At 44.5% G+C, this 24391-nt stretch overlaps 1 protein-coding gene across 6 annotated transcripts in view; it reads left to right on the forward strand.

The window, feature by feature from the left end:
- The first annotated feature begins 11256 nt into the window (after window positions 1–11256).
- DENND5A (DENN domain containing 5A) overlaps window positions 11257–24391 on the forward strand; it is a 109337-nt gene continuing 96202 nt past the window's right edge. Inside the window, exon 1 of one of the 6 annotated variants that reach the window (XM_039535825.1) lies at window positions 11257–11530. In XM_039535825.1, coding sequence (XP_039391759.1) covers window positions 11431–11530 — 100 coding nt within the window. In that variant the 5' untranslated portion in view covers window positions 11257–11430. Of the gene's footprint in view, window positions 11531–12144; window positions 12266–12382; window positions 12438–24391 lie in introns of those variants that run through there. The other 5 variants (XM_039535827.1, XM_039535828.1, XM_039535829.1 and 2 more) reach the window with 5 other exon arrangements.

Here is a 24391-nt window from a genome sequence, read left to right on the forward strand (position 1 = left end):
TACAGCACTTGAACTGGAAAAAGACTTTGAAAGATGCCTGAATGCACAAGAAAAATGCTGGGAAATTCTCCTAAGACCAGGAAAATGCAGCTACAGCTGCCCTCTGTTGCACTAATCTTTGCATTAGTGCAGAAGCCTATCTAGCCTCTTATACAAGTGTCTCCCATGTAACGTCATAACATGGATGGCATAATGGAAGTCAATATGAATTTCTACACTGATTTCAAGGAGAGCAGGATCAGAGCCAAAATGGACTGTCATATCCAGCACTTTGAAAATTCATCTAACTCTTCTATAATTATGGAATGCTGTGGATGTGCTGTGTGCTATTTTAAACATCCCTACTAATCCCTTTTATACCTGTTATTCATAATCAAGCTTGTTCTTATATGGCAAAAGGCACTATGCCTCATTCTGAAAGCATGGCAAGTCTTAAGTCTTTTTGTTTTAAAATCTGAAAATAACTTTTTAAACTTTGTACAATGAAATTTAACTTATTGAATCAGAATTCAGGATCTGAGTAAAATTTCCTTTGATCTGAAAACTTAGGCAAGAAGCCTTTTTTTTGTTCCTTCCTAGATAACTCAAAAATTGCTGAACTAATTTTTAAGAAACTCCATTATCCCCCTTTTACCCTAAAAAAACACAGAACAAAATACTCCTGGGCAGTAATCATGAGAAATTTTGGACCAAAATATGAAAACTAGGAATTTTATGAATGACTGAGAATAGCGATTTAAAAAGGAAGTATCATACCAATTTGAATTTGCATATAGAACATCACAACTGATGGTTATATATGTACATTATGGTTGAAAAAAATTGTTTCTGTGCAGAGGGCCAGCCTATGCATTTAAGACTCAGGTGAGCCCAAAAAAACACAGCTTAAATGGAACTTGAATGATTCATAGGCCATTGTGCTGGCCCTCTGCACAAGGGTGAAATTCATCTTATCTCATACATCTCACTGGTATATACCATTGGAACAGAAATGTTTATAAATTTAAATTTAATAAACAATGTATATATTTATATGAATTTCCATTTGCTTAAAAAGTTAGTTTTTTCTTTCCTCTTTTCTTCCCATGATAAATTACAACGTGTTAGCTTTGGGTTCGGGGAAGATACAGCTCTGTACCACATACCTTTCTCTACTCAAAATTAGGTTAGATATAGCCAGCAAATCCTGTGATTGATGTGCCTGACCATTCCTTAATGCTCTGTCATAGTGGCAGAAGGGTGAAGTTGAAGTAGAGCTGTAAATGTATAATGTGTAATGATCTACTTTTCATAATGCAGAGCCTTTTGCAAGACCAGAAAATGCTTTGATTTCTATTTGCAGGCAGAAGAAAGAATACTGGTTGAATTACAGATAATTGCTCCTTCTAACAAAGAAACGTTGTAAGGTGTGTGAACCATATATTCTAATAGAATGGTGTAAGGAGAAAAAAAGAAGCAGTTTTTATATGTGAGTGCAGCTCTGGGTGAGCTTTTCCATCTGTACTTAAAGAGAAATCAGTTGCTGTGATTATTACTATGATCAAGATATGCGTCTTCTAATATCAACATTTCCCCCTCTGATTCTCAGCTGATGGAGATTGAACTAACCCTGTCCAGTGTTATAGTGGAAGAGAGTAATGGCTTGCATGGTAGGGGTAATTAATGTTTAAGCACCCTGGGGTGAAACTCTCCATAGAAATTGTTGAAGATGCTGTACAGTGGCCATGCTCAGAGAGTTCTTAAGCAGTACTGTATGGGCTATAGCTAAGCTTGGAAGGATTAGATTGTTATTGATAAATGTTGGTAAGTGGCAATTTTACCATACACACACACACACACAAAGCAAAGAAATATTTCCATCAATAATCACTGAAATTGACAAATAGGCAAAGTAAGAAAAATGCTATTTTAAAATTTATCAGAGTTTGAGTTAAGGATATTAATTTTGACATGCGGTTTTGACAATTTGAATTTTAATTATTATAAAGCTTTAACTTTTTGAATCACAATGTATACTGTAATTAAATAATTATTGTCTAACCTCCAACCCCATAATTTCCTGCAACTGTGAAAATTCAGAGTTGTATGACGCCTTGAGGAAAGACAAAAATGCAAGATAGCTGCTTCTGTGGATGGGACAGAAATTCTCTCCTGAGAATTCTGCAAGAGGGTGATGCTATGTGTTGTTTATTCCCACCCCTGTTGGAGGAAACAAGAATTGTATACATTTTGTAAATAAACAAATTGCAGGGCATCACTGATTTCTGTTCCAAGTAGGAAACTGACCTGAATTCTTCTACCACTCAGCAAAGCCACAACACTACATTAGATCTGAGACACAGATGTGGTGTCAAGCTTACACTGCTGCTACCTATGGGTATGACTACACTATGAAATTAGGTCAATTTAATAGAAGTCTAGTTTTTAGAAATCGATTTGATACAGTCGATTGTGTGTGTCCCCACTAAGTGCATTAAGTTGGCGGTGTGCATCCACAGTACCAAGGCTAGCGTCGAGTTTCAGAGCGTTGCACTGTGGTAGCTATCCTACAGTTCCCACAGTCTCCGCTGCCCATTGGAATTCTGGGTTGAGCACCCAATGCCTGATGGGGCAAACACATTGTTGCAGGTGGTTCTGGGTACATGTCATCAGGCCTCCCTCCTGTGAAAGCAATGGCAAAAAATCATTTCTCGCCTTTTTTCCTGGGTTACCCATGAAGACAACATACCACGGCAAGCATGGAGCCTGCTCATCTCACTGTCACCGTATGTCCCCTGGGTGCTGCTGGCAGACGCGGTACTGCAGTGCTACATAGCAGCATCCCCTTGCCTTGTCCTGCGGACGGCAGACGGTGCAATACGACTGCTAACTGTCGTCGTCGTTGTCCTGTGGGTGCTCCTGGCTGACCTTGGTTAGGTTGGTCGGGGGCACCTGGACAAAAATGGAATGACTCCAGGTCATTCTCTTCTTTAAGCACTCTGGGATAGCTCCCGGAGGCCAATACCGTCGAATCGCCTCCACACTACCCTCAAATTCGACCCAGCAGGGTAAATTTCAGCGCTAATCCCCTCGTTGGGGAGGAATACAGAAATTGATTTTAAGAGCCCTTTAGGTCGACAAAAATGGCTTCATTGTGTGGACTGGTGCAGGGTTAAATCAATCTAACGCTGCTAAATTCGACCTAAACTCGTAGTGTAGACCAGGGCTATGTGTACCTGTCCAATGGAGAAACAGGACTTCAGTTTCTGAAGGTGTTTGTTAATTTGGTATTTTTCATTAACACAAGACTCAGACATAAACAAAACTAAAAATGATTTGTAAAGTTATAATTAACTTGGAATTGTGAAAAGTAAAAGATCTGTCTAATAAAGCACTAGTCAAAGCCATGTGTGAATATTATTCCACATACAAGCTAACCCCTCATCTATTACAGAGATGTCAGTAGTGACTCCATAGGTAAGTTACAATAAGATTTGCACTTAAGCAGAGCTAAAATCCCTCTTTCACACTTTAATGATTAAAAGTCTCTAAATTTGGCATAATAACTCAATAACTGAATTTTCTAGGTAATTTTTTTAGCAAAATGTTTACTAACTTTTATATTGTACCATATTTACAACACTTTAAAATGCACCCTTTTTGAAAGCAATTTCCTAACATTGCTTTGTGCTCCTTCAGCTAAACCACCACAATCCCACAGATTCCAAATTTTACACACACACATGTTCTGTTAATATCTCTGACAGGATTACAAACAACCCAAAGTTACACCAAGATTTACTGAGAGAATTGCTGAGTTCTATCAGCCACTTTCTTTTTCCAGTGCTGTCAGCCTTCCTCTTTGACTCAGTTATTCTCAACAGTCTAAGGGTCACTTCACTGCACTCTTAACTTGGGTGCCTACTTGGATGCTGCCCCTAACCTTCCCCTGCCTCTCTATCCCCGCAGAAATCCCTCTCACCCAAGTTTAGTAGTGCCTTGAACTTGGGCTAACTGGCTCATCTAGGGCTGTTGGCTAAAACCCAAAAGGCTTTCACTAGAGCCAGTAAGCTGCCCCTTTGCAGTGAAGACACAGGTTAAATTGCTCAACTGAAAAAGAATAACAGAGCATCTTACCTTAGTGCAGCACAAAGCACTATGGGATATGCCACTAGAAGTCCTAATGATACAGCAGCTCAGGTAAGACTTAGCAATGTGGCTGCTTACACCTGGGCTAGGCTAACCTGGATGCCCAGATCCAGGTGCCTATCACTTCAGTTAACTCTGCAGTGAAGATATACCCTAATGTACCCCATTACCATAATACCATAATTTATTTATCCTCCTCATAACACTCTTGTGAGGTAGGAAAGGGCTATTATGCCTAGGGGAGTTGTGGAATCTGTGTTTTTGGAGATTTTTAAGAGCAAACACCTATCAGGGATGGTCTTCTAGATCAGTGTTTTTCAAACCATGGGTTGTGACCCAGTACTGGGTGGGCGGCATGTCAGGCAGTGGGTCACCTTGCTCCAGTCAGCAATGCCTACCTTTCCTGACACCACACTGCGCCCTGGAAGTGGCCAGCAGCGGGTCCAGCTTCTAAACAGGGGGGCGATAGGGCTCCACATGCTGCTCCCACCCTGAGCACCGGCTCTGCATTCCTGGCCAATGGGAGCTGGGGGGAGGGGCGGGGCCTGCGGGTGAGAGTCACGCAAAGCCATTTGCGCACCTCCGCCTAGGAGTCAGACCTGTTGCTGGCCGCTTCCAGGGCGCAGCGTGGTCTGTGGTGCCAGGACAGACAGGAAACCTGCCTCTGCATCCTGGCTGCGACACTGACCGGGAGCTGCCGGAGGTAAGTCTGTACCTCAACCATGTGCCCCAGCCCTGAGCTCCCCCAACCTAGAACACCTTCCTGCACCCCAAACCCCCCAGCCCCAGCCCAGAACCTGCATCCCCAGCCCAGAGCCCTGACCCCCTCTGGCATCCCAACCACCTGCCCCAGCCCAGAGCCCCCTCCACACCCTGAACCCCTCATTCCTGGCCCCACCCCACAGCCCTCACTCCTGCACCCTAAACCTCTGCCTCAGCCCTAAGCCCCTCCCACACCCCAAGCCCCTCATCCCCAGCTCCATTGCATCGCAGGCATCAACAATTTTATTTAACTGGGTCCCCAGAAAAAGTTTGAAAACCACAGTTCTAGATAATACTTAGTCCTGTCATGAGATCAGGATACTGGACTAAATGACCTCTTGAGGTCCCTTCCAGTCTTATGATTATTTCCATTTTACAGATGGGGAAGTGAGGCACAGAGAGACTAGGTGACTTACACAAAAAGTCTGCAGGAGGAAAGGTAATTGAACCCGAGTCCCAGGCTTGTACTATTGTGAAAGAACCACACGTGCTTTGTCTCCACTAGGCTTTTACAATGGGATAGTTAACATGCGTTAGTTACAGCACTGTAAAAAAATAGCAGAAACAGGTCTTAGGCTTTGGCTACACTTACACTTCAAAGCGCTGCGCTTTGAAGCGCTAAGTGTAGTCAAAGCGCCAGCGCTGGGAGAGAGCTCTCCCAGCACTGTCCGTACTCCACCTCTGTGTGGGGAATAACTTACAGCGCTGGGAGCCATGCTCCCAGTGCTGGGGCTTTGACCACACTGGCGCTTTGCAGCGCCGCAATTTGCAGCGCTGGAGAGGGTGTGTTTTCACACCCTACTGCAGCGCTGCAAATTTGTAAGTGTAGCCAAGGCCTTAGACTGGAGTCTAAGAGCTGTTTCTGCTCTTAGACTGGAGTCTCTGTGAGGAAGGATGTTTTTTACAAGCCAGGGATCTAGTATAGGTCAACACTATACCATTGTCTGTGATGAACCTTGCCTAGTCTACCTCACAAGAAAAAATTAGGAAAATTTTACAGGTTTGAAGGGCAGAGAAAGGGGCATAATGAGGGGTCTGAAGGAGAGTCTCAGGAAACTTGGAGGGTACGTGGGGAGCACTAGGAGGTCTAGAGGTGACCTGATGAAATAAATAGGCAGCAGGTTTAAAACAGACAAAAGGAAATACTTCATACTTCATACCATGCACAGTCCACCTGTGGAACTCATCGCCAGGGGATGTTGTGAGGGACAATAAATATAACCCGGTTGAAAAAAGAACTAGGCAAGTTCATGGCATGTTGGTCCAGCAACTGCTAATAGCCAGGATGGGCAGGGATGCAAACCCCATGCTCCCAGTGTCCTTTAACCTCTGACTGCTGGGGGCTGGGGATGGCTCACCAGGTAAGCAGCAGGGGTTGCCAACCCTCCAGGATTGGTCTGGAGTCTCCCAGAATTAAAGATCATGCCATGTGACATGGACTCCTCCTGAGGGTCGAAATGACAGTCTGGACCTATACATTGATTGCTTCCGCCGACGTGCACAGGCAGAAATTGTGGAAAAACAACATCGCTTGCCTCACAACCTAAGTCGTGCAGAACGCAATGCCATCCACAGCCTCAGAAACCATCCTGACATTATAATCAAAGAGGCTGATAAAGGAGGTGCTGTTGTCATCATGAACAGGTCTGACTACCAAAAGGAGGCCACCAGACAACTTGTCAATACCAAATTTTACAGGCTACTTCCCTCAGATCCCACTGAGGAATACACTAAGAAACTGCACCATCTACTCAGGACACTCCCTACACTAACACCAGAACAAATCAACATACCCTTAGAGCCCCGACCAGGGTTATTCTATCTACTACCCAAGATCCACCAACCCGGAAATCCTGGACGCCCCATCATCTCGGGCATTGGAACTCTCACTGAAGGACTGTCTGGATATGTGGACTCTCTACTCGGACCCTACGCCACCAGCACTCCCAGCTATCTCCGTGACACTACTGATTTCCTGAGGAAACTACAATGCATTGGTGACCTTCCAGAAAACACCATCCTAGCCACCATGGATGTAGAGGCTCTCTACACAAACATCCCACACACTGATGGAATACAAGCTGTCAGGAACAGTATCCCTGATGATGCCACAGCACAACTGGTTGCTGAGCTCTGTGCCTTTATCCTCATTCATTCATTCATTCATGCCCGTCACCCCAACCGGGGTATGGGCCGCCAACAACAAATCTCCATAGTCTTCTATCCTGGGCCATTCGCTCTAGCTGGTTCCAGGCACACACAACTATTTCAAATTTGATGACAATATATACCTCCAAATCCCTGCAAGTTGCGTGGGCCCTTTTTAAAGACATCATAATAGAGGCCCAACTTCAATGTATACCCCAAATTAAGAAAAACAGTAAAAGAACTAAAAAAGAGCCACTGTGGCTTAACAACCATGTAAAAGAAGCAGTGAGAGATAAAAAGACTTCCTTTAAAAAATGGAAGTCAAATCCTAGTGAGGCAAATAGAAAGGAGCACAAACATTGCCAACTTAAGTGCAAGAGTGTAATAAGAAAAGCCAAAGAGGAGTTTGAAGAACGGCTAGCCAAAAACTCCAAAGGTAATAACAAAATGTTTTTAAGTACATCAGAAGCAGGAAGCCTGCTAAACAACCAGTGGGGCCCTTTGACGATGAAAATACAAAAGGAGCGCTTAAAGATGATAAAGTCATTGCGGAGAAACTAAATGGATTCTTTGCTTCAGTCTTCACGGCTGAGGATGTTAGGGAGATTCCCAAACCTGAGCTGGCTTTTGTAGGTGACAAATCTGAGGAACTGTCACAGATTGAAGTGTCACTAGAGGAGGTTTTTGAATTAATTGATAAACTCAACATTAACAAGTCACCGGGACCAGATGGCATTCACCCAAGAGTTCTGAAAGAACTCAAATGTGAAGTTGCGGAACTATTAACTAAGGTTTGTAACCTGTCCTTTAAATCGGCTTCGGTACCCAATGACTGGAAGTTAGCTAATGTAACGCCAATATTTAAAAAGGGCTCTAGGAGTGATCCTGGCAATTACAGACCGGTAAGTCTAACGTCGGTACCGGGCAAATTAGTTGAAACAATAGTAAAGAATAAAATTGTCAGACACATAGAAAAACATAAACTCTTGAGCAATAGTCAACATGGTTTCTGTAAAGGGAAATCGTGTCTTACTAATCTATTAGAGTTCTTTGAAGGGGTCAACAAACATGTGGACAAGGGGGATCCGGTGGACATAGTGTATTTAGATTTCCAGAAAGCCTTTGACAAGGTCCCTCACCAAAGGCTCTTACGTAAATTAAGCTGTCATGGGATAAAAGGTAAGGTCCTTTCATGGATTGAGAACTGGTTAAAGGACAGGGAACAAAGGGTAGGAATTAATGGTAAATTCTCAGAATGGAGAGGGGTGACTAGTGGTGTTCCCCAAGGGTCAGTCCTGGGACCAATCCTATTCAATTTATTCATAAATGATCTGGAGAAAGGGGTAAACAGTGATGTGGCAAAGTTTGCAGATGATACTAAACTACTCAAGATAGTTAAGACCAAAGCAGATTGTGAAGAACTTCAAAAAGATCTCACAAAACTAAGTGATTTGGGCAACAAAATGGCAAATGAAATTTAATGTGGATAAATGTAAAGTAATGCACATTGGAAAAAATAACCCCAACTATACATACAACATGATGGGGGCTAATTTAGCTACAACGAGTCAGGAAAAAGATTTTGGAGTTATCATGGATAGGTCTCTAAAGATGTCCACGCAGTGTGCAGAGGCGGTCAAAAAAGCAAACAGCATGTTAGGAATCATTAAAAAGGGGATAGAGAATAAGACTGAGAATATATTATTGCCCTTATATAAGTCCATGGTACACCCACATCTCGAATACTGTGTACAGATGTGGTCTCCTCACCTCAAAAAAGATATTCTAGCACTAGAAAAGGTTCAGAAAAGAGCAACTAAAATGATTAGGGGTTTAGAGAGGGTCCCATATGAGGAAAGATTAAAGAGGCTAGGACTCTTCAGTTTGGAAAAGAGAAGACTAAGGGGGGACATGATAGAGGTATATAAAATCATGAGTGATGTTGAGAAAGTGGATAAGGAAAAGTTATTTACTTATTCCCATAATACAAGAACTAGGGGTCACCAAATGAAATTAATAGGCAGCAGGTTTAAAACAAATAAAAGGAAGTTCTTCTTCACGCAGCGCACAGTCAACTTGTGGAACTCCTTACCTGAGGAGGTTGTGAAGGCTAGGACTATAACAATGTTTAAAAGGGGACTGGATAAATTCATGGTGGCTAAGTCCATAAATGGCTATTAGCCAGGATGGGTAAGAATGGTGTCCCTAGCCTCTGTTCTTCAGAGGATGGAGATGGATGGCAGGAGAGAGATCACTTGATCATTGCCTGTTAGGTTCACTCCCTCAGGGGCACCTGGCATTGGCCACTGTTGGTAGACAGATACTGGGCTAGATGGACCTTTGGTCTGACCCGGTACGGCCTTTCTTATGTTCAGATCAGTGGCACCGCTATGGGCACCCGCATGGCCCCACAATATGCCAATATTTTTATGGCCGACCTGGAACAACGCTTCCTCAGCTCCCGTCCACTCACACCCCTTCTCTACCTACGCTACATTGATGACATCTTCATTATCTGGACCCATGGGAAGGAGACTCTGGAAAAATTCCACCACGATTTCAACAGCTTCCACCCCTCCATCAACCTCATCCTGGACCAATCTACACGGGAGGTCCACTTCCTAGACACCACGGTGCTAATAAGTGATGGTCACATTAACACCACCCTATACCGAAAACCTACCGACCGCTATGCCTACCTTCATGCCTCCAGCTTCCATCCCGGACACACCACAAGATCCATTGTCTACAGCCAAGCACTGAGGTACAACCATATCTGCTCTAACCCCGCAGACAGAGACCAACACCTAGAAAATCTCCACCAAGCATTCTCAAAACTACAGTACCCGCACGAGGAAATAAGGAAACAGATCAAGAAAGCCAGACGTGTACCCAGAAGCCTCCTACTGCAAGAGAAACCCAAGAAAGAAACCAACAGGACTCCACTGGCCATCACATACAGTCCCCAGCTAAAGCCCCTCCAACGCATCATCAGGGATCTACAACCCATCCTGGACAATGATCCCACACTTTCACAGGCCTTGGGTGGCAGGCCAGTCTTCGCCCACAGACAACCTGCCAACCTGAAGCATATTCTCACCAGTAACTGCACACTGCACCATAGTAACTCTAACTCAGGAACCAATCCATGCAACACACCTTGATGCCAACTCTGCCCACATATCTACACCAGCAACACCATAACAGGACCTAACCAGATCAGCCACACCATCACCGGCTCATTCACCTGCAAGTCCACCAATGTAATATATGCCAGCAATGCCCCTCTGCTATGTACATCGGCAAACTGGACAGTCTCTAAGGAAAAGGATAAATGGACACAAATCAGATATTAGGAATGGCAATATACAAAAACCTGTAGGAGAACACTTCAACCTCCCTGGCCACACAATAGCAGATCTTAAGGTGGCCATCCTCCAGCAAAAAAACTTTAGGACCAGACTTCTAAGAGAAACTGCTGAGCTTCAGTTCATTTGCAAATTTGACACCATCAGTTTAGGATTAAACAAAGACTGTGAATGGCTTGCCAACTATAGAACCAGTTTCTCCTCCCTTGGTTTTCACACCTCTACTGCTAGAACAGGGCCTCATCCTCCCTGATTGATCTAACCTCGTTATCTCAAGCTTGCTTCTTGCTTGCTTATATTTACCTGCCCCTGAAAATTTCCACTCTTGCATCCGACGAAGTGGGCATTCACCCACGAAAGCTCATGCTGCAAAACGTCTGTTAGTCTATAAGGTGCCACGGGACTCTTTGCTGCTTTTACAGAACCAGACTAACACGGCTACCCCTCCGATACTTGTCATGTGATGCACTCTCCAGGAATACGTCCAACTAAAATTGGCAACCCTAGTAACAGCGCTGTTCATTCCTGGTGAAGCACCAGGCAGGGCCAGTGTGCGCAGGGAGAGCGCCGGGCTGGACGGGCCATTGGCCTGACCTAGCACCGCCGGGCTCCTGAGGGAAAAGGGCCCCGGGGGCAGAAGGCGCTGAGCCCCGTGCAGCGGGCGGGAAGGGGGAGCCCGCGAGGCCGGGCAGGCAGAGCCCGGCGCGTGAGGCAGCAAGGGCGGGAGGGGGCGGGGCGGTGAGACCCGTACCCGCTCCCCCGCCCAGAGCCGTCCAGCCTCCGACAGGCAGCGACATCACGTCATCCCATCCGCTCACAGCGCACGCGCAGCATTGCGGTTTCTCTCTCCCCCCCCCTCAGGAACAGCTGGGGGCCGTACCCACAATGCCGTGCGGCACTGCCCGCTCCGCTCCGTCATGGAGGCAGCGGCAGCCGCCGCCACAGCTGGCACAGCTGGAGCAGCCCCGGCGCTGGCCGCCTTCCCGCGGGCGCGCTGAGCCCCCCGCACCCCTCGGGCTCCAGCATGAGCGGAGGCGGCTCCTCGGCACCCGGCCGCTTCGCCGACTACTTCGTGATCTGCGGGCTGGACACCGAGACCGGGCTGGAGCCGGACGAGCTCTCGGGTGAGGGGCGCCGGGGGCTGCCTTTGTCCCCAGCGGTGCGCAGCCCCTGCGGGAGGGGACGGGTTCCAATTGCCCCGCTCCCCGGGGGAGGCACCGTGCCGGGGGGGGGGGTTGCGGGTATTTGCGGTTGCCCTGGAGGATGCCCGGCTCCCGGTGGGGATAAAGCGAGAGGCCGGGGTGCGCTGCGAGCAGCTCCCGTGGCTTGGTTCGTGCACACGCCGGATCGGGGCCATACGGAGTCAGTGAAAGGCCCCTGGGAGCTGCTTTGTTGTGGCAGCAACAGGGCGCCGTAAGACCCCGAGTTGCTGACGATGATCCTAGCAGAGGCCGCTGGTGGGGCTGAAATGCGCTGTCGCTTTCTCCTGGTGTGGGATGAAGGGTGGAGGAGGGAGGGGTGCTGGAGGCAGCTCTGAACCAGCTGGAGGGGAGGGCCGGGCCGCACAGAAACGCCTATCGTGGCCCTTCTCAGGATTAACGGCCTTCTGGCCGCACTCACGTTTGGCGAGGTGTTTTATTTCAGGCGATGTAAGCAGTTTAGTAACAACCCTTAAGAAGAGCTGGGCAATGTAGGGGTATCTTTCTAAGAAGAAACAACAAATAAAGCCAGGAGGAGCTTTCAACCCTAATGGCAATGTTACAAGTATCAGTTATCATAACTAGGGTGCTGGTGTGTGGAGGAGTGCAGTAATTAGGCATGTTGGGATGGTACAGTATGTCCCAAACACATTCATAATGGTCAGTATGTACATCTTAAAGTCACTATACATAGAAGATCACTCTTCTGGTTTGGGGCCAGGGATTTAACAGGTTCATTTAGGCATTGAAAATATTCCAGATAAGTACATTACTTTTAAAATTCTTCTGTACATGACTACGCTTTTTGGAGCTTATCTGTGCTTAAAACAAGGTTAATGCCCTTTTCAAAAGTAGGGTGTGTGTACTTGCATGTGTGGTGGTGTTATAGCTCTGCTGCTTCCATCAATTGATGTGAGATTCCTGGAAGCTTTTAAAATAACTTTTTAAAATAAATTAATAAAATATTTTTTAGAGTTAAAAATTATATGCTGCCTTTTTAGAGCAAGATATTAAATTATATTCTGCATGTTTGTATTATCTTGAGTTACAACAAAAGTTAAGAACAATAAAAATGTTAAAAGACAATAGTTTTGTTATTGCTAAGATATCTTAAAGGAAATAAACTGACTGAATTCAATAGTGTATCTGTCTTAGAAGCTGTGTCCTTCATCTGACACATGCATTTTTTTATTTTATTTTTTTGCTTCTGGTTAGGAGGTGTGTCTTACAATGTCATTACAATCCTCCTGTGCTTATATTAAGTTTACTGGGCCAGATTCTGATTTCTTTCTCTCAGGTTTAGTAGTCCCATTGACTTCACTTGGACTATTCACGGAGTAAGACCCTTTTTCCAGCCAAACACAGTATCAGAATCTGGCATAACATCACCTGAAGTCAGTGGAGTTATTCTGTATTTACACTAGTGTAGCTGAGCTCAGAATCTGGCCCTCAGTTTGGGTTTTCTTGCTTCCTTAAATGTGTTTCATAATGTGCAGTGGGCATTACTGTCTTAGTAATATTGACTGGAAATTTTTGACTTTTTTTTTATGTTCATTGTAGAGTGAAATTTGTATAGAGGAGTACTCATTCTATTGACTAAATGTATGTCATTTTGGCTATGACTGAAACTTTTTCTTATTAATCACATAGGGCCAGATTCTTCCACCCTTACTCATGCGGAGTAGTAACTTACTGTATAATGAGTCCTTTTCAATTTCAGTGGGAATAACTGAAAGTAGGATATCAATCTGACTGAGTGAGTAAGGGTGGCACAATCTGGTACTTAAAAGTACATTATAAAATTTAGTTTTAAGGATATGAACAATTAAATGTATTTGGGGTAAAAAGTTTGAGAGACTCTAAGGGTATATTACTAAAGCAGCATTAGCTAGGAGTGAACAAGACTTGTATGCTGAAAACAGTTGATGCTTCCTGGTGTTATATTTGTCGCTCCTATTATTTTTTGCCTTGTGTTGAGTTCCACAAATTGCTGCACAATAGTTCTTCCCTCTGTTGCATGTGAATAGCTCCTCCTCTCATAATAAATGTTACTTTGAGATAACTATCTAATATTTAGGAAACTGAAAGACTTGTATGATATTACCTTAATTTTATGTCTGAATTTGAAATAATAAAGACTGGAGTATGCTGTTTTGTACAGCCTTTTCTTGCTAAAGGAAATTTGTGGAAATATAGGCCCTGATCATCTCAACTGTTCCGTATGGGTGCCAGATCTGTCTGCGTGCAGTAACTTGCAGAATTGGGACCATATTTTGCTAGTGTGATATGCACTCTATTTAAAGGGATTCTGTATTCCTTGAGGAAAAAATGAGGATTGGAGCACAGTGAAACAATTGAGAGGAAAAGCATTTGCTATAACTTCACTGCATATAATTTAACTGGAGTTTCAGTACAGTTGGATGAGTTTAGTGTAAGAAACTAGTATTAGTCATGCATGATAGTGTGTTGGCAGATGTTGTTGCTTTTTAAATCTTAAATAGACTACAGTATATGAACAAACTAAGCTAAGATCCTGCTCTAAAGTCCATTGAAGTCAATGGAAATAGCTCTTAAATGTTTTGTGCTTCCTGGAAGATTCCTTTATTTGAATGAAAGGAGCATTGTGTAGCTTTTCCGCTTACTTCTGTATTTAAAAAATCCATTCTGTATTCTTGAACTGTTGAAACAATTTGCTTAATAAGTGGCCATTGTTGGAACTAAGGCATTGGCACTACAGTTGCTGTGTGCGGTAGTGGGGGGAAGCAGGATTCTTAAAATAAAGCAAAGCTTAAACACAAACGATCCCTTGATTGGAGCACACTGAGGACACTCACCAGCGCTACCTGTCCTCAGGGAAATAGGGGAGCTATCCAATTCCTGTTCAGCCACTCTGCACATCAGTTTGCACTCTACTGCTCTTGCCTCAGGTGACCATTTAAAAATCTCCTTCCTGTTGCTGCAGCCCAGTGTGTGTGCAAATCAGTTAATCAGTAGGTTACAGGTAGTAAACCATGCCTCCTGACAAAGCGGCCCCCAGCATGAGGCACAGGTGGTGCAGGACCTCATCAGTGTCCTCAGTGTAACAATTCATGTCTGGAGATAGTGGATACAATGCTGCCCCGTTAATATGTGTTCATTCTGTGTGTGACAGTGACCTGACTTGGCTGGCCCAGATGTTCACAGAACATCACAGAAAAAAAAAAAAAAAAAAAAAATCCCAAAAGAGGACATGCCTTGAGCAGAGCTAAAACAATTCTTGGCTTTGAAAACAGTCTTTATTATAGCAGATAGTGAAAGACACCTTAGCCCAGTAAAGAAAAGAGGCACACAATCCATATTATTATTATGGATAATATAATAACAGTGTAAGCAAAATTCACTCACATGCAAGCAAGCAGCAAACATTACTGTTGGCTCAGCTCCTCTTCTTCCTCTCTCACCATTTGCCACAGAAATCGCGATTCACAGAGAGTAACAGAGACACTCAATGGCAATGGCGCAACGCGCTGAATGAATGCTCAACTTAAGTGTAGTCATAGTAACTTAAACTTGCTACAGGAAATTGACAATGGCTGCCAGAACCCCTAGGGATGCTGTAAGCAGATTTTATTATAGCCAAGCTAATGAAATCTTATACTTCAGGTGTTTTACAATAATATTGATCAAATAGCATTTTGTTGGAGTTTTGTAAATAAACTACAAACTCATGAACAGTTTGATTTTCTTTCTGATTATTTTTGCTTAAAAGATGGCTTCTGTTTCCACTTTCTTCTGTCTACATAAAAAGTTTACTAAATGTCATACTCACAGTATTTTACAAAACTCCATGATTGGCATTTGCACTCAGAGTGGTTTAAGGACAATATATTCTCTACCTCCAAGTTACTTTTTTTGGTCCAGAAATTTATACAGCATGGTTATTTGGACTTCAGTGAAGTAATGAAAACTGTTCTTGCTGGATGTCTTGGTGACAAGCAGCTAGAAAGTTTTTACTTGCTAGTAGTTGATCGAGTCATACTGTCCTATCTTAAAAACTCTCCCTAAGGGTGGCAGGAGTGGAGGACGAGAGGGAGTGAGATGTTTTCATGGGTTCTGTAGAATCCCCAGAAGACAGTGGTAGAATTTTTGTAGTTTAGTAAGTCTGTATTACAAACATTTTTACTTAATAGATGAAATAATGAAGTATCTATTACTAAGATTAGTAAATTAAGCTGTCATGGGATAAAAGGGAAGGTCCTTTCATGGATTGAGAACTGGTTAAAGGACAGGGAACAAAGGGTAGGAATTAATGGTAAATTCTCAGAATGGAGAGGGGTAACTAGTGGTGTTCCCCAAGGGTCAGTCCTAGGACCAATCCTATTCAATTTATTCATAAATGATCTGGAGAAAGGGGTAAACAGTGAGGTGGCAAAGTTTGCAGATGACACTAAACTACTCAAGATAGTTAAGACCAAAGCAGATTGTGAAGAACTTCAAAAAGATCTCACAAAACTAAGTGATTGGGCAACAAAATGGCAAATGAAATTTAATGTGGATAAATGTAAAGTAATGCACATTGGAAAAAATAACCCCAACTATACATACAACATGATGGGGGCTAATTTAGCTACAACGAGTCAGGAAAAAGATCTTGGAGTTATCGTGGATAGTTCTCTGAAGATGTCCACGCAGTGTGCAGAGGCGGTCAAAAAGCAAACAGGATGTTAGGAATAATTAAAAAGGGGATAGAGAATAAGACTGAGAATATATTATTGCCCTTATATAAATCCATGGTACGCCCACATCTCGAATACTGTGTACAGATGTGGTCTCCTCACCTCAAAAAAGATATTCTAGCACTAGAAAAGGTTCAGAAAAGAGCAACTAAAATGATTAGGGGTTTAGAGAGGGTCCCATATGAGGAAAGATTAAAGAGGCTAGGACTCTTCAGTTTGGAAAAGAGGAGACTAAGGGGGGACATGATAGAGGTATATAAAATCATGAGTGATGTTGAGAAAGTGGATAAGGAAAAGTTATTTACTTACTCCCATAATACAAGAACTAGGGGTCACCAAATGAAATTAATAGGCAGCAGGTTTAAAACAAATAAAAGGAAGTTCTTCTTCACGCAGCGCACAGTCAACCTGTGGAACTCCTTACCTGAGGAGGTTGTGAAGGCTAGGACTATAACAATGTTTAAAAGGGGACTGGATAAATTCATGGTGGCTAAGTCCATAAATGGCTATTAGCCAGGATGGGTAAGAATGGTGTCCCTAGCCTCTGTTCGTCAGAGGATGGAGATGGATGGCAGGAGAGAGATCACTTGATCATTGCCTGTTAGGTTCACTCCCTCAGGGGCACCTGGCATTGGCCACTGTCGGTAGACAGATACTGGGCTAGATGGACCTTTGGTCTGACCCGGTACGGCCTTTCTTATGTTCTTATGTTCTTATGTTCTTATGTAAGGGCTAGTCTACACTGGCAACATTAAAGCGCTGCCATGGCAGCACTTTTATGTGGCTTGTGTATAGGGCCATCCCTAGCTATTTCGGGGCCCTACGCAGTTCCCCCGTGGGGAAGGGGGGCCTAGGCCTCCCTGGGGGTTGGGGGATGGCCCCAGGCCTCGGGGGGGGGGGGGACTGTCTTCGGTGGCAGGGGGGAACCGCCCCCCCCACTCTCTGGCGGTGTGGTGGGGGCTGGGTCGCTGCACTTCCCACCACCAGTGAGTGCAGGCTGAACCCGGCCTGAGTGCAGTCCTCAGGGGCAGGAAGAGGCGGGGCTGGGGTGGAGCAGGGGTGGGAAGAGGCGGAGCAGGGTGGGGGCTTGGGTGGGGCAGGGGCCATGGGGAAGAGGCGGGGCAGGGGCTGGAGCAGCATGATCTGTGCAGGACACCAGGAAATTTGATGCCCCAAATTTCCTGGTGCCCTACGCAGCTGCGTACTTTGTGTATGGGTAAGGATGGCCCTGTTTGTGTAGTCATGGCAGACCACTGGGAGAGAGCTCTCCCAGTGCTTTTTTTTTTTTTTTTTTTTTAAATCTCGACTAGAGGCATAGCTACCAGCATTGGTGCACTGTCTACACTGGTGCTTTACAGTGCTGAAACTTGGTGTGTGTGTGGGTGTGGGTGTGTGTGTGTGTGTGTTCACAGTGCCAGTGTAGACAAGCCCTAAGACAAATCTATATGTATGGTGTCACTGTTGCAGCAGTATGGATAGGATTTAAGTCTCATGTCTGCATCTTGGAAATGTAATGAGAAGTGTGTAGTGCCTTTTATTTTTCAATCAGGGCTATACATGGGTTTTTCAAAAAGAGTCTGAAAACTGGGACAAAAAAACCAAACTAGTTTCATCATAAAATTATGTAGTTTATGTGGCAATAGTGTATTTTACGTTCTTTTACACTAAAGATGTGTATTCTAATTCCTAACTCAGTTTTATTAACTAAAGCCTCTGGACTTGTTTACTATGTAGTTAAAAACAAAGAATGAATTAGTTTATTGTGTTGCTTAGGTGCAAGCTGAGTGGGGGAAATAAAAACTCCCCACTATATAATGTGAAATTGCAGTTTCACAAATCTGATCATCAGTTTATAATCCAATATAGTCTCTCGCTCACAGAACTTGAGTGTACTTGGAAATAACTTCCATCTCATAGTGACAAATAGGTAATGAATGTTTTTCCAAAATTATAGTGTACAATGGGGAAATGCTTAAAGGAATGCAAATGTCTAAAATTAACTTGTGCTGTGAAGTAAAGATCCTGATGATTTTACAATAGATCAATAAAAAACAATAGTTGCTCTTTACTATGGTCGGTTAAACATTTAAACTTATGGAATATCTCAGGGATTGATCATGATAGTACTTAAATATTGTTCTGACTATATCACCCTCCTCTTTTAATCCTTCACCTGGGCTCCCCATTTTCCACTGTATCAAATTCAAGCTTCTTGTCCTCACCTTCCATGACTTTTAGCAACTCTGCCCCTCTCTACTTTATTTCCCCTTGTCTTATAGGGTCTGATCCGCAAATCACTGAAGTCAATTGAAAGACTCCCGCTGACTCTGGATGGAGGTCCATATTGTGTTATCCCTTTGCTCCGTCAAACAAGCCAGGCTTGAATGTCTGCTGTTGGCTTTCTCCGCTAACGCTTCTGTAGTTTCTTCCATGTTGCCCCATTATATGTGGAACACTCTCCCTGAATGGATGTGCAAGACCTCCTTCCAGAGCTCCTAAGACCCACTTCTGCTGTGACCCCTGCAAGAAATCATCTAACCAAGGATGGCTAGGTTGTGCAGCAGTCAGGGATAGCTGACTATTGATTTTGGGTTAGGAAAAAACCACCTCAACTTTCAGATGTATTGGAACCCTTTTCTTCTCCCTTCTCCACACTAATTTGTATCTTGTTTGTAATTGGAGTGTAATTTGTGTAGGACTGTGCCCACTCAGGTGTTTGTACAGCACCTAGCACAGCGAAGCCTGGATACTGATTTGGGCACCTTACCATACATAATAAATGCTTTAATAGTATTGATGCATGAAATCAAGGAAAATAACTAGAATTGGAACAAGTGAAATGACTCAATTGCTATCCTCCCCTGTGTGACACTGTATGTATTAGCAAGGTAATGTGAAAATATTGGTATAAATTAATCCTAGTAAAACTCTATTGACTTCAGTGGAGCTACACCAGAATGAGTTTGGCCTACTATTTCTGGAGCTAGAAGTGTTTCTCTTGAGCAATACTGTAGCAATATTGTTTCCCCTCTGTCTCTTTCCCTTTACATTTGGAGGCTCTATTCCTGGCTCCTTCAGTCTTCCAATACACCTATACTTGTTGTTTTTCAGCATTAAGTTTAAAATAGATGATGATCTTCAAATAGTCCCTGGTTTTAGGGTTCTCCCCCCCGCCACAGAACTTCCCTTTTCCATTTAAGAGCTTTTTAAGTATTATTCAGATAAACTGAAGTACTTGAAGAATTTGTCTGTGTGTCATATAGGTCAAGTGATAAATTGCTCATTGTATTAGAGCATCAGAAATATCATTTTCCTTCTCTTTGGTGGCTAATAGAATAATACTGTTGCCAGCAATTGTTTGAATGACGTTGGGAATGACTTTTACACACTAGGAAACTGTTGTAGCCTTTATCTTATTAAAAGTGTATGAGTAAGGTTTTCTTTTAGTTTTAAGTCTTTAACTAGAGGAAAACATTGTAATGCTTACCTTAGATTAATGCTTTCCCTCCTAACTACTGATATTTTCCTTTTGTTTTGTATTTTGTTCCTTTGTGGATGAAGGATGATCTTTTGATAAAGATACAGGATTGGGAGTCAGACCTGAGGTCTCTTCTTGTAATAGACTTCTGCAGCACACTGTTTACATTTACTCATTGAATAAATAAATGTTTTTTTATCTGTAAGGTGGGGCTAATATGTATCCCTTTTGGCAAAGATGAATGTGTTGGTGGGAGGTGCTGGCCTGACTTCCCTGGAGATTGAAGTAGTGTTGCCTTTTTTTGGGAATAACAGCAGTGCAGGCTTCCCACACTGCCCGGACAGTGTGCCTCTATCCTTACATGAGGGATTAATTCTAAAGACGAAAGGGTATTTTGGTTTCCTTGGCCTTGCTAACAAAGGTGCTGATTCTGTTATGGGGGCTTGTCTAGTAGGATTTGAACTGAGGCTACTCACTGATTTCACACAGGCCGCTCACTCCGAACAGGCATCAGATGATAACTTTAAGCTGCATTTGAACTGGCACCTGTGGAAAGCTCTAGGTCCCATTAGCAGTTCCCCTTCCTCCCCGCAATTTTCCTTTCCCCAAGAAGCCGGAGTTGCTTTCTGTGTTTTAGAGTGCCAAAGAGATCTTTTGTCTCATTGGGAACTGAGGCAGACGTGCTGTGGTAGCTGATATGTAGAATAAAGAATGGGAGGGCTGATGTAAGGAAAAGCAGCTGTACTCCATTAATCACATTTGGAGCTACAATTTATTAAGCTGTTTCTATAATACCAAACTTTTGATTGTCATGTCTGTGTTGTAGGTTAAATTACAAGTTATGTGTCTTCCAAAATCTCGATTATAGAAAATGAATGACTTTTTTTCCCAGTACACTTTTAAAAATCCCTGTGTCTTGGGTGTTCAACTTCTTTGTAAAGAAAGGAGTATGCTTTTCTATAACAAGGTGCTGGGAGCCAGGATTTCTAGGTTCTCTTCTCAGTGCTGCAGTGGACTCATGAGTTTTTTTTTTAATTAATATTTTAAAAGTCTAGTTTTTAGAGCCTACTTTAAATAGCATGTCATAGCATACTCCTCTCTTCTCTCTACCCCTGCTCCCCACCCTGCTCCACCAATGAACGAAACATTGTGTAAGTGTGTTTCTGCTCCTTTGCTGATCTTTTTAAGGACTGGCCTTTCCTAAAAGCAAGCAACTACAATGCTGTTATATGCACAAACTAAAAGCAAAGGTTATTCTCTTCTAAACTTTCAAACTATAACATTCTTGAGGGGAGTTATTTGTAATGGCCATAGGGGCCACATGTTTGTGGCTTTTCAAGTTGGTATTGTCCCTCTTCACTGCTCTTAGGGACTTCTCATATTAGTGCCTTTGAGTTCTCTCTCACCCACAGGGTTCACATGGCAGCAATAATGCACATGAAGTGACATTGTCAGAAGCAGTTACTTATTTTTTACTGTATACAAAAAGTATTCCTTCTGATACTTGTGACAAGAGCTTCCTGGATTTGTGGCTTGCAGTCAAGTTTACAGCTATCTAGAGTATGAAATGTTACCAAATACAGAAAAACTGTCTAACGTTGACACAAACGGTCTCAAGGTGGGGAATTTGCTTGGAAAGCTGTCATGTCAGGCTTATTTCCTCCTCCTTCCAGGGAAAAGCTTTCCCCAGATGACTATTTCTTGGGTGATTGTCATTTTATGGGGGTTTGTGGCAGTGGTGTAGCCAGGTTCTAAGTGTAGGGGGAGCAAACAGAAAAAAGGCGCCCTCCCTTGGCTCCTCCTCTGGCCATGCCCCCCTTGGCTCCTCCTGTTTTCCCCCCCCCAGATTAACCCCGGGGCCAGGCTCAGGACTCCTGTGGACTTCCCGGGGGTGCGGATACCCGTTTCCCTGCGGTCCTGGTAGTCTCTCCTGCCCAGCGCACTCTGCAGGTGTCCCCCGCCGGGCTGCGCTGCCTGGCCCCACCCACGGGGTCCCACCCCTCCCCCTCCGTTCCAGGCTCCTGCGCTGTGCCAGGGCCCCCCATCCAGACAGCGCAGCCTGCGCCCCTGCCCTGCGGGCCCGGCCCCGGGGAGCCCCTCGCCTGGACCCCCCGCAGTGCAAGGCACCGGAACCGCACCGCTCACCTTCCATCCTACGCTGCCGCCTGTCCCCAGCCGATCCTGGCCCCGCGCCGCGGGCGGATCCTGGCTCCGGCTCATGAGTTGCTGGCTGAGCCTCGCTCCATGGCGCTGCTGGGCCGGGCCAGGCTGGGCCCTGATCCTCCCGTCGCTGTCCAGGGTAAACGGCAGCCCAGATCTACAAGCTTGCCCCACTCCTGGCGCTTGGTGTGCTCCACGCAGGGCTCGCCAGCCGGGCGGCCTTAAAGGTGCAGGGGCCCTTTCGCCTCCCCCGCCTACCGCATTAGTAAGGGGCGGGGAGTGCTTGGCCTCCGAGCCCTGAGCCGCCGCAGGAGGTGGCTGTGGCGATGTTGGGGCCGCGCTGACCGTGGGGCCCCCTCGCTCCTCTGGTCGCGCCTGCCGCCCCTCCTCATGGCTCCTCCGGCCATGCTGCCCCCAGTGCCGGACTGGCAGGCACTGCTTTTGGAAAATGTGCTGAGGGGAAGCAGCTGCTTCCCCTGCACCCCGCTAGCTACGCTACTGGTTTGTGGCAGGGGTGGCCCACACAGCACCCTCTTGTGAACCACGGTGACACTATTTATACAACCCCATTTTCCTTCTTGGAGAAACTCTTGCAGCCAGTAGTGTCTCTTGGCACCATCCTGTGAAGTTCTGGTAACAAACTTAAACAATAGTCTCAAGTGGAATATAAATGAAAGAGCGTCTGAAAGTACTAGAGTGACTTAAGAGCTAAGTCTCCTGGGAAGTCTGTGGGTCTTGGATTCATAAGTGCCTCAGTAACTTTAGAAAATAGAATGTAGGCTCCTAAGTCACTTTAAGTGTTTTAGAAAATGTGATCCTTTGTCTTCACATCTGTCTGTAAGGTGAGTGGTGGTGGAAAGTTAGGAGCTACAGAAAGCAAATTATTGTCAGTGTTCACTACCATAGGGACTTCTGCCTAGCACTGCAGGGGAAGTGCCATGTAAGCCTGGGGTACACTGGTTAAATTTCTCCCAGAATTTGAAATGGATTTAAAACCAGTTCAGCTAAACAATTTTAAATCCATTTGGAACCATAGTATAAACCCGCTGCAGATGGCCTGAACAGGTTTCAAAGGCACCTTCAGCAGAGTTTGAACCAGTCCAGTAGAAATGGCTCAGTTTGCCTGGGCCTTGGGTAGTATTATGGCTTCAACAAGTTTTAAAATTGGATAGGATTCTTGATGCAGCTCCCTTATGTCTAAATTACAAAATTAAGTTGATTTAACTTATGTCTGCATACAGCCACCACAGTTATTACATTGCTTGAGCATGTCTTCACTTTGCTCCTTGTGTTGGCAGTGCATGTCCTCGCTAGGAACGCTTGCACCAATTGAACTGTCAGTGTGGGACATTGTGGGATAACTCCTGACAGTCAGCGACAGTTGATTTAAGCAATACAGTGTCCTCACTGACACTACATTGTCATTGACTCTGAGTCTCGTGGAGGTGGTGTTACTAAGTTGGTGTAACAGGTGAGTTATGTCAGTGGGAGCAAAATTTTAGTGTAAATAAGTAGGTTGACATAAGATGTCTTGTTGACCTAACTCTGTACTGTAGCCCAGGCCTGAGTATCGATCATGCTGTAGAGTGGTGTGGTCCTTTGGGGGTTAGAATAAAGAACCAATCTGTGCAGCGTTCACATAAATGGTTTCCCTTGGCTCCTTGCTGTAGAGCTGCTGCTGTCCTAACCTCCACATGTCGAGTTATTTTTGCTGGGATTTTCTCTTACTCCCTTCCAAACTGCATAGGAAATGGGAACAGTTGAGCCATAGTACTTACAATTTCCCCTCCATTTTCAGTTGGCAATGGTATTCTTCACTTTCTTTCCTAGAAACTCAGTGGTGTTTGCTGGCTTAGGATGGCTCCCATATTGCAACTCAATAGGTGGATGGCTGCTTTACACACAGGGCCTAATCCTGGCGAAGGTGGAAGAGTTAGGACATCAGCCCTTGGATAATGGCAGAGCCAGACACTGAATGAGTGATATTGCTTTCTTGTGAGAGAGTGTACACAGGGGCCATCACCTCCCACTGAAGGGAACTTTTTTTCCTAATTCAGTTCATGAACCAGCCCCAAACTGACATGTAGTGGCTATAGTGTGCCTGCCTCTTGGTTATTGCAGAGGCACAGTGACCCCTGCACTCTTTTGCACCATGGAACTGTCCCTGGCATCTACCATTGTGCCCGATATTATGGTATACCTTGTTCTCTGGTACAGCTGAAGGAGGGGTTTAGCTCATGGTCTGTTAGTTCTCTAGGAGGGTAACTGTCATGGCTCTTACCCAGAGGATGATAGGTTCTTATGGGAAGCATACTCAGACTTTCCTTGTGGTGATGGGGGAGGGGGAAAAAGAGCAGTGAAGTTTAATTATTAATATTTCTGTGGGTAATTCTATTAAGTATTTCATCCTGTAAATGGGTCGACTCACCCCTG

Source organism: Mauremys reevesii, linkage group 4, assembly GCF_016161935.1.
Source record: "Mauremys reevesii isolate NIE-2019 linkage group 4, ASM1616193v1, whole genome shotgun sequence".
NCBI lineage: Eukaryota > Metazoa > Chordata > Testudines > Geoemydidae > Mauremys > Mauremys reevesii.